Below are 15,172 nucleotides of genomic sequence, written 5' to 3'. Positions count from 1 at the left end.
GGCTTGCTTAAAATGTTCTGAGCTCGGTATATTCATGAAGCAGGATGCTACCCTACTTGCACATAGTCCAAGTGAGGATCTCTCCTCTAACGGGTTATGGACCACCGGTGGATTGTATAGTCCTAGCCGCCTGAGCACAGAATATGTCCGAGATGCCCACTCCCATTCCATAGCAACTGGTATCCCGACTCTCAGGACCACTTACTAGGCCACTCAGCCGTTGCCCATGGTTCACGAACTAGGACGTGACTACAGTAACCCACAAAACATGAAATTGACATAAGATTAATTTTTAAGGACGCTTCCTCTAAACCATTACTTTGTCAATTTATATATTTTTCATCTAAACAGTGTTATGTGGCTGAAGATGTTGATAATATACGAAACATGTACCACTTTTAACCATTAAAAATTGCCTTAAGCAATCATTGTATCGACTAGGTGGAAAATAAATAAATACTTAATTGTGAATCTAATGAAGTGCGATACGGACCATGAAGCTGATTCTATCTGGAAAAATCGGCCTTGCCAATACACTTCAAGTTAAACAATCTTATTTACTGATTTAAAAACGTTGAATATCGCAACTACTTACCACTCCCATACTCTTAGACTTTTGTCATCGGAGGTTGTCACAAATCTTCGATTTTCATCCACAAATGTAATAGTATTTACTGCCCCGAGATGTCTATCATATTCTTGGACGATTTCACCAGATCGAACATCCCACTGCAAAGAGAAAGAAGAAACAATATTACTTAACAAGCTACTTTACAAAACATATATTCAAAGCACCATTAGTTAAGAAATAATTTGAAAAAAATAATGCTAAAAGACTGTTAGAACAACTGCTCATAAAGATAGGACATAAAGGTGACTATCATTTTCATTAAGTGATAGGTCCTAACTATAAAATGCCGAGTTGTAGTGAAGCATAAATCTTCACATCCTGAAATTTGTTCTTCCTTCTGTCAGTATTTCAAGAGATTCTGTAGGCAGCAGGTTATGGGATATCAGTCAATTGTGATTGGGGAAGTAGATAGAATTTACATAATAATTGTATGTGTTTGTTTATCTTATATCTCACAATAAATTTGAAATTTGTTATAAATAACATTATGATTTCACAAAGCACTTAAGCCTGATTAATTTTTTTGAAGGAAAAAGTGGGACTCGTCTTGGATTCGGAGAAATATGGTAATATAAAACCTGAATATGAGGGACCTATTGTTGCAAATCATCAAAATGTATGCTTTTCACGAATCTTCATATGAAGGAAGAAATATGCAGACCTAACTGCATATGAATTCACCCTTTAGTAGTAATTTTATAGAAAATACAAGTAATGGAAAGGAACAAATAAGTGAAAATCAAGCCATATAGAGAAAGATAAGAACATGGAACACATAACATGAAAAACACAATATTAAATCAGTATAGGAAGAGAAGAAAAAGAAAGAAAAGAAAAGGACAAGGACAATCTCCACATCTTCTTACAATGCCATCTTCTAATCGATAGGCTATCTCCAGATCAATCACAGTTCTTCAACATCCATTTCTTTTCAGCCCCCAATGAGCTCATTTCTGCATCCCAGCTTCATCAGGAGGGTGAGCTTCAACACTTCAACGTAAGGTTGGAATGGCTATAACACAAGATGTGATGCAATACAAATGGTTTGATTTGCACTTGTTTGTTTCTTTTGATTACTTATATTGAGCCGTTGGGTTCCTTTTCTCCTTTTGTGTTTGTCTGGTGTAGTCTTTTACCATCTGTATTCTTCATTTTTTAAATTTTTGCCTTTCCTATGTTTATTTGGCTTTCCCACATGAAGATTGAAGATCTGTCAAGATGGCCACTCAATGTGTCTTGAAGCCTGCCTTCCTGAAACTAGGAAGCAGAAATGAGCTCATCATGGGCTGAGAAGGAATGGATGTAAATGAACTGTGACTGATGAGAGAGCCAAATCTATTAGAAGATGGGAGTGTAAGATGATGTGGAGTTTGTCCATGTCCTTTTGTGCTTTTTCTACACTGGCCTGTCATTGTGCATTTTTCTATTGTGCGTGCCTTTCCATGTTCCCATCTTTCAATCTATTCCTTCAAAATATGTCCAATGTTATATGCCTCATAATAAGCTATTACTCCTTGAAAATTATCAGGATCACAACACTAACACCACCATTGATCCAAGAGTTGACTCAGCTGCTACACCACTACAGCTCACAGGAAGTATCACAAAAAGCAAAAGAACAACACCTCTGTAAACGTGATTTATTTCTTTTAATATCCATTAATCTGCCTTTCAGTTTGCATGGTGTTAAATTTCTCCATCCTTTGTCAGAGCTGGATATGTCATAACATGTCAAACAAGTCCTAAACCCTCAATTCTGTCCTTAAGGCTACTCAATCTTCTGTCTTGAGACATAAAATAACTTTTTTTATTTTTATTTACAATTTGCTTTATGTCACACCGACACTCACAGGTCTTATGGTGATGATGGGATAGAAAAGGCCTAGGAATGGGAAGAAAGTGGCTGCAGCCTTAATTAAGGTACAGCCTGGTGTGAAAATGGGAAACCATACAAAACCATCTTCAAGGCTACCAACAGTGGGGTTCGAACCCACTATCTCCCAGATACAAGCTCACAGCTGCACGCCCCTAACCACTTGGCCAACTCACCCGGTAAAGAAAATCTACAGGAGAACATCAAATACAGCTTAACACGTTCCCTGCCGCAGTGAATTTTGATGACTTAAAGTCACATCGGCCCACCGGTGACCCTATGCTGCCTTTAGTAATTATCGGTTCGGGTCACCAGTGAGCTGATGAATTTGACTTTGGTTAGTCCCTACTATGAAATCCAAAACAATGCTGGAACACTTGCTGCGTGCCTTATTGTTGAGGGGACATTCCGATGCATTTACCTTTGCGACAGTTTTCTGATTCAACAAGTGCGTGACCCAGAAGTAAATGTTAGTTTTTCATTTATTGATCTGTTTTTTGGGAATATGATAGGCGTATGTTAATCATTTTCATATTATGCTTAGTAAAAAAATAATATCACAAAAGACGAGGCTGTACGTAGGGTCATCAACAGACACTGAAGAGAAATCACCATGCCAAATAATGAGCAATTTGTCCGGGATCAAGTGCCGTCCTAAACCTCTTTCTTTTCTGTGCCACTGGTATGTCAGAATGTGAAGGCTCCTGCATAAAAATAAGGATGTGAACTTGCTTGTAAATATTATCACAGAAGATAGTGAACATATCAATAATCACTCCAGTAAATGAAAATCTGAAAAGTTATATTTGCTTACCCGAGAGCAATGTAGAAAAGAATAGGTTACACAAGATGTCAGGAGGGTGGTACCAGTACTCCTCATATTAAACAACAATCTACCAGCTGAAGGCAGCAACACTGTAGGCTTCGTTCACCGTAACCACGTGAGCGATTCCCACATAAAAGTATAGGTTAAACAACAATCCAAACACAGGGTGACCCGAAGCGATATGAATGGAAGATGCAAAAAAATTCCTTGAGGTCACCAGTAGGCCGATCGAAACTAGCAGTATGCTTCGATCCTTTACTTCAATAGGAACACTATGTTGCCATTAGTTATTGGAAATTTGTAACTAGGACGTAGTTACTTACTTCACAATTTTGGGAAGTTCACACCAACGGATAAGAGTAACATGCTTCAGGACACATGGTGTCCCGAACCGCAAGGAACGTGTTAAGTCTAGGATGGTTCCTAGCCAGAAAATCAGATCTATTCCCATCACTTTGTAATATTAACTTTGTTTGCACTCCTATGTGCCTTCTTTTCTCGAATTCCAGCAATTAAAAAAATATAAAGAAGTCTAAAAACTCTTAAGGTTATAGAATGTCTTGTGTCTGTGAGTTCCTAACCATGTCTTAGTGCAGTAAATGGGTGCCTTCTATCTTTCTACATCTTCCATGTCGTATAATGTAAAATGCCTGGTAGACTTTCTACTAGAATACTTTTACTATACAGTAATTAGGAAACAAATTTAGAGTTTTTGAGACATATGAAAGATACAACTAATGTAGTTTTCAGTCTGTCGAAAACATAAAATCGACACTATAACATACCTGTAAAATATTGACTTCTTTTACAAGTATGTTGTATGCCAGGTAATGGAGCAGACACAGAGTACTGGGTGATGGGAAATAATCTGACAACCCAAACAAGCCAACGGCTTCAGGCAGAAGAGCCCCTTTGGAAGGGTGATGGCCCGTCAGTGGAGGAAATGCCACTGAAAACCAAGAGGTAGCATCTGAACTTCAGATTAGGGGCAGCTTCCAACAGCATATGTTCTCTATATTAAGAGCAGCTGATTTAAAATTCAATGACAGATGAAGCGACACATCGGTTGGAGTACTTCTTTGTTGCATGAAACAAAAGTGGTTGTCACTGCTATTCATGAAAGTTCATGGGCTAGGGCGTTCCCCAGAGAGCGGGCTAAAGAAGTGAGTCCCCTGTCTATGTCTAGCCACCATTAATATTGGGACACTCACTGGAAGAAGCCGCAAACTGGTAGAGACCCTGAGAAACCACTGAATCGATAATGCCTGCATCCAGAAAACAAAATGGAAAGAGTTAAAATCAAAAGACACAGGTGATGGCTACAAGATCCTCTATTATGGTACAAGCTCTGCTCAAAATGGAGTTGTGGTGGTCATTACTCCAAAACTCAGAGCACCATGGAGACCATGGTTTTGTGACATGAAATGATGAGGGTTGCAAGATCTTATACATTGCTAAATCACATGATTTAATCATTGCCAACACATTATTTAAGAAAAGGTCAACACACCTCATTATTTACATCAGTGGTGAGCATACCACTCAGAATGAATACCGAATGGTATACAGGTACGACTTCAAGTTGATATTAAATGCAAAAGTAATCCCATCACAATCCATTGCCCCTCAACATCAACTGCTTGTTTTGGGCGTTTGAAATGAGCGGATGAAACCACCTTGGCCTCTGAATACTGGTTTGGAAAGAATAAAATGGTGGAAACTCTCCAAATGTTCATGGCAAAGCTCATTACTTTAGAGTGAACACTGATCAGCCTGCAGAAACAATTTAGGCTCAGACTGCTGATCAGATACACATGGCAGCAGCTGACAGTCTCGGAAAGACAAAATTAAGTGGTTTGTGGACAAACAGACTTGGTGGTGGAACAAAGAAGTGCAGACACCTGTCAATGCTAAGAAGGAGGCCTGCAACACTTGATGTAGTTTCCTTGGCTTGGCTGCAAGCAATGATCTTAATAACCCTGTCATTTATGGGTTCATAAGACTACAATGACTGAGCAATTATCTTGTTAACAAAGAACGCAACACCATTCTGTCCGATTTTAGTGGCCCCTGATATGTATATCTGGAGATGGTCTGTGTGCAAATGACCCTGATCTTTCCAATGTATTTCAAATATGCCACAAATATCAATCCCGTCGCATTAGCTCTCGCTCTAGGAGATTCAGCTTTCCTGTCTGCAGTAGACCTTTCACATTCCACGTACCAATGAATTGTCTTTCTCAGCTGCAGCTTAGTTGCGGGTCCAGTCACAAATTTTGCATGTAGGGCCTGTCCTCCCCCCCCCCCCCCTCCCCCCCTACAGGCCCAGTAACCTTCACACTGCCTGATCTGGAATCAGAGCAGCGCCAGTTGCTAGCCGGGTCGCCTGGCAAAACTTTATTCATGTGACAGTGAATTCATGAAAAGCTCTCTTGGGCGTATAATCAGGTGGTTTCCTCTTGCCTGCCTGATCCTATGCTATTGACCAGATGTATATCTAGTTCATCTGCCTTAAGGACAGTTTCCTACCCTAGGACAAAAGAGTGGCCTTCATTAGCAGTCACCCCTAACATGGGGAAGAGACGCTGCATGATGGGGTTGGAATGGCATTTCCTCCACTCAAGGCCCCATCAGCTCACCTAACGATCATCCGCTTAAAATCATTGACCCCTTTAGGGGCAGAGTTATTTTCCACAGCTCAACACTCGGCGTGCTCTTTCAGCTGCAATTTATGGTAGACAGAGCTTAGTCTGGGAGATTATATACTGATGCTCACTAATATGACCATGGTCTGACTTTTTGTTATCAATGAAATCTAGTACAATGGAAGTGTTTTCATTAGTTGTGTTAGTGGTTTGAGTTATACAATTAAGTGCAGCAGCATATCATTGAACAGGCTGCTTAAATTAGGAATTTAATTTCAAGTATATTATAATCGTGGTTCTACTGTTATTGGATGTAATTGCACAGAATTTAATTTTACAGAATTGATACGATTTACATACCCACGCAGATGTTTGGTTAGTATCACAAGTAATAATGTTGAACCATAAGCTGATCAATAACGATACAGCTTATATCAATATGCACTACTCATATGTTGTTATGTTCACAAGTACTGAACCATCTTGCTGAAATTTCAACTACAAGATGGAGTGCAGCCATATTTTTATTGCAAAGCTTATCTCACGTTCTGTGGCATGACAACTCACAGCGGGAAGTGGCTCACCAAACATTGAACGAGGTCAGAACATTTCGGAAGACCTCGGGTAATTAATTATGAAATTCTGGATAATAACCCTTATTGCGAAAGATTTCGGCACTGTCATTGACAAAGAAATAAGTAATTAAGATTTTGGGAAGTATTTGATGAAGCTTAAGTCCACAGGGTGGAAATGTATTTAATTAGGTCTGGAGAGAAGATAGCACCTATCTTGGCCGAGAGAAACACAAGTGTCAATGACATACTGTCAAAATGCGCGGCAACCCTCATACACAAAATGAATGAATGAATGAATGAATGAATGAATGAATTAATTAATTAATTATACCTGTTAAAGAAACAGGAAAAATCAGCAAACAACACTATTATGACTGGAAAAATAGGTGGAATCTCTGGGGTGAGTCTTGAAGAAATCAGTCCAGTGGTCATTAAATGGAATGATTGCACAACAGTAGATAACGCCAAGCAAAGCATCCCTAGAAAATGCATAAATAACCCCTCCTCAACCAAGAGCATCAGTCATCACTCAGGCAACATTAAGAAGAAGGCTTAAAGTGTAGAATATCTAAAGCCATGTTGAGATTGTATTGAGGAATAGATTAAGCTATTTGGACATGATGTTTAATTCCAACTTCACGCTTTACTGTAGGAAATAGACACAGTATATTTCCAGGTTCAAGTTTATTTTTGTGGCGAATTTCACTTCATGTGTTAGAGTTTCAACGGAGATCAGATATAAATATTCAGACATTGTGTTAAAACTTTTGATTTCATCTGGCAGTATGAATGATGCGTAGATACCATAACGTTGGCTCAACGGTAGATTTACGATGCCAGGTGTATTATATAACTTAAGGATGAGTAGACACTGTGATGTTGGCTCAACAACAGGATTAGGGCGTTGTCTGTACATAGTCAAGTCATAAGTTAGGCATTTTTGTGAATCAACTTGAATGATGTTAGTGTTTGCAGTAGTGGATACGAATGTGAAAGATATTAGCAGGTAATATTTAGGCCATGTTTCAGCATAATTCTTAGCAGCCAGAAGGTGCTCCCATAATAGCATTGCATCAGTATTGGCATGAATGTAAGGGTTGTCCCACGTTGAAACCTGGCTAATGGAGACTGATCACTACTACTAAGCCGCGCGTGTTCAATTCTGATGAACTTTCGTTTTCTATTTTATTTTCTTTACTTTAAGATTTATTGTTCGGGTGTCCGGTATAATATGATAATGCTGTGTGTTGACACTTAGTTGGCTTTTGTAGGCTTTTCACTACGAAGGTGGTTTTGATTCGCCAGCTGTTAATATATTTTATTTTCATTTTTCGTTATTTACATTATTTATGTCAGACGTTGATCCTTTGATTGTGACAATTGCTGTTAACTTGTAATGAACACCATGCTTTCAAGTAATATTTTACAACCTATCCCAAGCAACTGATAGTCGATTTGGTTCGATTAAGGATCCATTCAGGGGGGTGTTCCAATATCCGATAGGTAGAGTTTGTGGTTTTTAGCATTTGCGATAAATGCAAAATATGTTTAAACATTGTCAGTGTATGAATCTTCATCTTACATGACCCTTACGAGTGGTTTTTGGCGATTTCGAATTAGCAAAACAATGCAAATTTGGTTTAAATGCAAAATTATACTATTCATGTGAAATAGATGCAAAATACTCAGTTTTATGCGAAGTAAACATATCTTTTAAAAATAATCCACTTTCTTAAAAATAAAATATTATATTTATTTCAGGTGAAATCTTTCAATGTGTAGAATATCTTTCAACAGCGAAAGAGAAGTGCAGAGAACAACCAATCAAACAGCTTAATACACTTTCAGGCACACGCGTTCATTCACTTTGTGCTGACCCTTGATCATAGTCGGTTATTCTTGACATAGGTGTTGAGTACTAGTTCTGTTTTAAAAGTCCGGCTCCATGGCTAAATGGCTAGCATGCTGGCCTTTGGCCACAGGGGTCCCGGGTTCGATTCTCGGTAGGGTCGGGAATTTTAAAGATCATTGGTAATTTCACTGGCACGAGGACTGGGTGTATGTGTCGTCTTCATCATCATCATCACGACACGCAGGTCGCCTATGGGAGTCAAATCAAAAGACCTGCACCTGGCGAGCCGAACATGTCCTCAGACACTCCCGGCACTAAAAGCCATATGCCATTTCATTTCATTTCATTTCATTTCTGTTTTAAAAGTACGGTAGCGATTTATTGTCTGGTAGCCATGGGTAGAAGTGAAGTGACGAACAAAGGGCGTGCCGAGAGTTAAAAATCGGAACATTTTATGTAAGCGATACAGATATTTTTATGTGACAACTTTGTAATCAAATTATGAATTTGCTAAATTCCAGAAGTATAGATGCTACAAAATGCTAAATTTGAATATCAAAATGTTAACTCTTTGATTTTTAAATGCTATAAACCACGAACTCTACCGATAGGATAGTCGACTGGTGGATAACCTTAATTAAATGTAAATCTGGAATTCTACTTGTTGAAGGTCAGATTTTCCACGGATCATGTGGGTTAACTCTCAGTTATCGTTTGGATCAATGTTGCCTGATTTTCAGGTTTTAAAACTTCTTTTCTGGTTTTTGCTATCCACGAACGTTACACTACATTTTCATTCTTTGAAAGACAATAATACACAATTTCAATAGAACTTTACCACTCATTGTGACTGCGTTAAAACATGTTGTGAAAATTTTAAGTGACTTTTCTTGCTTATTAAATAAATAAATGATTGTGATTTACATTGAATAAATATTTTAATAAGCACATGTTTGCTCCGCATTCAAACTACTTATGCCCGTCTCCTCTGAACCCTATCGTTTGGTCGGTGAAGTGACAGAGAAAAAAAAAACTTGCAACGGCCCCAAAATCCAAGAGTACAATATTGCTCTACTGAAGTAGCTGAGGCAGACGACCAACGATGGAACAGTAAGTTCAAGGGTTCAGTACAACCCACTGCAACCAAAACACACATTATAAAATTTTTGCAAGCAGGAATATAAATCACTGTAAAGGATAATAATGATATAAACTGTACATTTATTTATATAACCTAGAATTTTCCATAAGTTCATAACAGAATAGGTGCATGGCATTGGTTTAAATAAGAGTTTAATGATGTGTGTATTAAATGAACCAAATAAACACCAAAAAAATCCACTTATTAGCACAGAAATACAAAGGCACACACAAATATGCATTTGAAGCCATAAATGTACACAGAAATATAGGGGAGAAATGCAAAAAAGCACATCAATATATAGAAATATAGAGAACATTTGCAGCCCTCTAGACCTTGATTAGTATTGATTATGCTGACCTAAGATAATGTGCCCTTCCTGATGTCTATCTCCTCAGAGGAATTAATGAGATGAAATTAATGACATGATATATGATAGTACAAAGAGAGAGGGTGAAACCCAATGAATAGCCTAATCCTGTCAAATAACATCAAGGGGTCTGCTCAAGACTCCATCCTGCCCTCACTCCTGCCGGCCAACATTCTGCTGGTGAAATGTTTTTCAACCAACAAAACTCAAACTGGCTAACCAAGCTGCACGAGACTGGATCCCAGAATGATCATGGCCACCAGGCAGGGTTATAGCTATGTTATAGTGTTACATTTAATCTTTTCAACAGTCTGATAAACTATAAATTGTATTAACTGAGTCAACGCTGAAAAGGTATGGCTTCCTTCTTTGAAAGAAAAAACCACAAATGAAAGATAAGGATCTTGAAATAATGATTGTTGAAGAAATGAACAAAAAGCCGTGACAAGTCACAGAAATATTTTAAGCTGTCAGCATTAGCAAGATTTGTTATAATCTGTTATTCTGGGTCTCTAGTGCATGAACTGTAATTATCAGGGTTTAGAAGTGCGATATATGCCCTAGGACTTGAAATTAGATACCATGCCAGTATTTACCTCATAAAATATACTCAGAACCACGACCCTCAGAACCACAGTTCAAAACAACAATCTCCTAAATTCAGTGTTCCAATCCTTTCAAGGAACTGGCTTAACTGCTACAACAAGCTATATAAGAATTTTCTTTCAATAAATTATACAGCTCAAAATGCAAACACTTGCTTTACTGCAAAGTTAAATACAGACTTTGTTTGTACATTTATTTATTTGACTTTGTTTATAATAATGATGATGATGAAATGTTAATTATTTTACGCCCTAATAACAACTTTTACAGTTTTCGGAGATGCCTAAGTGCCGGAATAATGTCTTTAACATGCCATTAAATCTACCGACACAAGGCTGACGTATTTGAGCACCTTCCAATACCACCAGACTGAGTCAAGATCGAACCTGCCAAGTTGGGATCAGAAGGCCAGCACTATACCATCTGAGCAACTCAGCCTGGCTGACTTTGTTATTAGTCTTTTTCAATTTCCTTACAGGGGAAAAAACCTGAAGACTTAAAATCTAGCATTATTGTCATTTCTTTACGCGTGCTTAGGCGAGAGGCTCTTCCTATTTTTTCTTATCCACTGCCAGCAGTCACTTTATCTGATATCAGTTTATTACACTCATCATGTGAATATTAAAGATTTCCCTCTACTTACACAAATAATTTTCTTGTCTGATGTTCCAGCAACAAAAAGATGCTGTTTGTCTTCATCTGGATGGAACTTAGCACAATATGGGATCTTTCTGCTTGTAAAGCGAGCAGAACACTGCCCAGTCTCAGTATCCCACAGTTTAATGTATCGATCGTATGCTATAAAAAAATAAAATAAAAATAGAACATCTATATTAAACCATTTTTAGGAAATCATTATACCTATTAATGGGTTTATTTAATGTGAAGCTGAGCTGTTACACTGGTGTTGAAAATTAAAATAACCATCTTGTGTGCTTACTTAATGTTGTATTGTAATACTGTATGTGTAACAGCTCAGGTCCAATTGTAATATTTAAATTGTACATGTAGAGAGGTTTCTCATTAGGACTGTTCATTTTAGATTAAAACCAATGGCAATGTCACATAGGACAAGTAGACTTTAAATTCACTAATTATAGTGTTACAGACTGAGAGATCTTTTGCCTCTTTTGTAAAAGAATTTGTAACATGTACATGATATTTTTGAAGTGTTAATTTGATTGTATTTGCACTATATATTGTCAATTTTAGTCCATAGCTGAAGATGACCCATAATGGGGTTGGAACCGGTCCCATTGTATAAATTATTTGACATCATATTGAATAGGTATTGAATAGGTCAACCTTCATTTTCATTTCTTATTAATGTGAATGTTTGTCAATACGGATCATGAAGTTCATACTGTATGATTATGAACTTCTCACAGATGAGCTACAAGAGGAACGGAGGTAAACCAATTATCCATCGTGATATTTATCCCTTTTGAGAGATGGCTGTACATTCATTCAACAATTTTTATTGGTGTATTTACCTGCTGGTAGGGTCCAATGGGTTGTTGGCCTACACAGAGTTCCATTTTCACTGTATAGTACGTTCTTGCACTTGCTAGTCCGAATGTTTTCAAACCATACTTATCCGGCTTATTACGCAGGTATTATCTGAAAGTGCATTTGCCTCAAAAACCTTTGAGCATTTTGCAAATCGTCATGTATTCACTAAGGCAGTACAAACTGATACATTTTTCAAAAAAATGATCAAATATTTCACAAATTTTTGGCATTTTATCAACTGGTAGACAGTGTTCATGAACGTCATTGTTGTCACAGCATAAAGCACGCAATAACACCTTTATCTATTCAAGAAACTATTTAAAATAGTTTATCTTGGGTCCACCTTGTCAATGCACTTTTAATGTATTAATATATTAAAGTAATGTATTAAAAATTAATTAAATTAATGTATTAAAGTGTATTAATGCATTAATGCACCTTAGATGATTATGTTATGAAACATAACAAGATCTAAATTAACATCAATCTATTGTATCTTAATTTATCAACAATTGCTTTTAATTTTATACAAGTGTCCAACAAATTATTTATATGTGTTCAAAACAGTGATTTATATTTATTCAAGTATACCAACAGATCATAAGATTTTTCAACTGTTGTATTATATCCTCAAGACAGTGACTTGTTTTAGTGGATATTGAATACTGGATCAGAACTATTTTCCAGTATTATGCTATCTGTTTTTGTTATATTTATGGCCAATTAGCTTTTTTTAAAAAGTTTTTTAATATCTTATGACTTATGATGGCCTAATATCAATAATATCAAATGTCTGACTACATGGCTAAATGGTAGTCCAGGGGGTCCCGGGTTCAATTCCCGGCCGAGTCGGGGATTTTAAACTTAATTGGTTAATTCCAGTGGATCAGGGGCTGGGTGTGTGTGCCATGTTAAGCATTCATAGGTAGGGCCCCATTTTCATAGACGCGCAGGTCGCCTATACGGCGTCAAATTAAAAGACCTGCACCAGGCCTCTCCAGAGGCCACACACACGCCATTAATAATATCAAATTAGTACCATAATTAAATTTTCTGAAGTACTAATTTTATGCTGTATTGATTAGGTGGATTACCTCATTTGTATACAATAATTATACTGTCATCAATATGGATCATGAAAATTATGAACTTTGATGCAACAACACTTCTCAGGAACTACGTGACTACCTGCTACGAAGATGTTTTAAATAGAATACGATCTTGCGTTGCTAACAAGATCTGGGTTTCTATGGATGAAGCTACCAACAATGAAGGGAGATACGCGGCAAATGTTGCTGTCGGTGTTTTAAGGGGACACCGAGCAGGAGATAAATGTCTCATTTCCTGCGAAGCATTGGACAGAACTAACCACTCAACAACTGCTGTTACCTTCGATAATGCAATGAATCTGTTGTGGCTTGAAGGAGTGAAGAGAGAAAATGTTCTACTTCTGATCACTGATGCAGCTGCCTATATCGTGAAAACTGGTAAAGGTCTGCAGCTTGTCTATCCTAGAATGATACATGTATCATGCACTGCACATGCACTAAATGGACTTGTGGAAGAAATTCAAGGAAATTTCAGAGCACCACTACACATGCAGAAATTAAAGGAAATGGAACCTTCTGCACCACTGCCTCCCCAACCCATTTTCACATGTTGGAGAATCTGGCTTAATGCTGCAATCTACTATTGTACCAATTACAATGTTATCAAAGATGTTAATGCACTCAATGAAGGCGAAGCTTCCTCCATCAAAACTGTCAAAGATGCTGTTTTCAAGTACCACACTGACTGGAAATCTTGCTTATATCAAATCAAATTTCAGCATAATATCAACAACAATCGTACAATTAGAAGATACTGGTGTTCAACTCTGCAATGCCTTTCAACTGGTGAAAAAAGGTGAAAGCGAGTTAAAGGCTGAAAGTGGTGAAGTTGGTGAATGTGTAAATGCATAACTACAGTGTATGCTGATTCGAAATGAAGGATACTCTACTCTCTCCAAGATTAGCAACATTCTGAGTGGCAAACTGGCAACATTCCATGAAGGTGAGCCTCAACTGAACTCTAATGATCTGACTTATTTAAAATATGCCCCAATAACATCCTGCGATGTTGAGCGGTCTTCTTACTGTTCCTATCTGAAAACTTTAAAATGTATGTCATTTGCTACTGTCATTCTTTCTGATCACCCATCAAAATGTGACATTTATTTTATTCTGTGCAGATTTGAGAGTTACTTCTGGATTGAGTAGTTAAATAAATTCAAAATATAATAAGAAATATGAATTATTACTTATTTATTATTATTGAATGTGCTAGATTTTAAAACTATATTTTCAATATAATGTTAATTTAAACAGCGGCAAATGAAGACCCCAACGGCATCTACGGCAGAGAAGGTGGACTTCGGTACGGTAGAGATGACGGAAGGGGCAAGCCCGTAGCGTCTGTACTCCAGAGGAGCGACTACGAAAGGCGTCTGTCTCCATGTTAGGGGCGGCCTAATTTTGAACCTGGCAGTAGGTATAAAATGCCTTTGGGTGTGGCGAGCCCATCGTAACAATAGCCTATATGGACAAAGCAGATATGGTGCCTCAGAAAAGGTTAGGGCGTCCCCTGCTAAAAGCGACGCGCAGCTCTTCAGGTGCTGGGGGAACTGTAATAAATGGGCAACCAGCACCAAACTACATCAAGATTGCAACAGTAAATGTACTGACACTGACGGGAAAGACAGAAGAACTGGTTGACTTCATGATAGAAAAAGATATAGCCATACTTGGACTGTGCGAGACCAAGAAGAGGGGTACAGGGGAGATTCCTCTGAGAGAAGGATGCAGGCTGTATTACAGCGGAGGACCTGAAGCAAAAAATGGAGTGGCCATCATACTTAGAAAAGAAATCCAAGAATATGTGAAATATACAAAATACGTAAGGGATAGGATGATGATGATGAGACTCCAGTTTGAAAATGGCGTGAAAGATCTATTTCAGTTGTATGCCCCACAACTGGTTGCATAGATGAACACTTAGAGGACTTCTTGGAGGAAGTGGAGAGACAGATAAAAGATAAGGAAGTACTATTGACGGGAGATCTAAATGCACAAGTTGGAATGGAAAGACAAGGAAAGGAAGATG

General features: G+C 37.8%; 1 protein-coding gene across 1 annotated transcript in view; it reads right to left on the bottom strand.

Annotated features, from left to right (window-relative positions):
* Nucleotides 1–15,172, bottom strand: part of LOC136858415 (pre-mRNA-processing factor 17) — a 167,216-nt gene that overhangs the window by 52,178 nt on the left and 99,866 nt on the right. Inside the window, exons 7-8 of the mRNA XM_067137939.2 lie at nt 11,163–11,317; nt 596–729 (exon numbers count right to left, since the gene is read on the bottom strand). Of these exons, the coding sequence (XP_066994040.1) occupies nt 596–729; nt 11,163–11,317 (289 nt within the window). The remainder of the gene's footprint in view (nt 1–595; nt 730–11,162; nt 11,318–15,172) is intronic.

This window comes from Anabrus simplex, chromosome 1 (genome assembly GCF_040414725.1).
Source record: "Anabrus simplex isolate iqAnaSimp1 chromosome 1, ASM4041472v1, whole genome shotgun sequence".
NCBI lineage: Eukaryota > Metazoa > Arthropoda > Insecta > Orthoptera > Tettigoniidae > Anabrus > Anabrus simplex.
The sequence above is the reverse complement of the archived record's forward strand: the minus strand, read 5'-3'. Positions and strand labels throughout refer to the sequence as shown.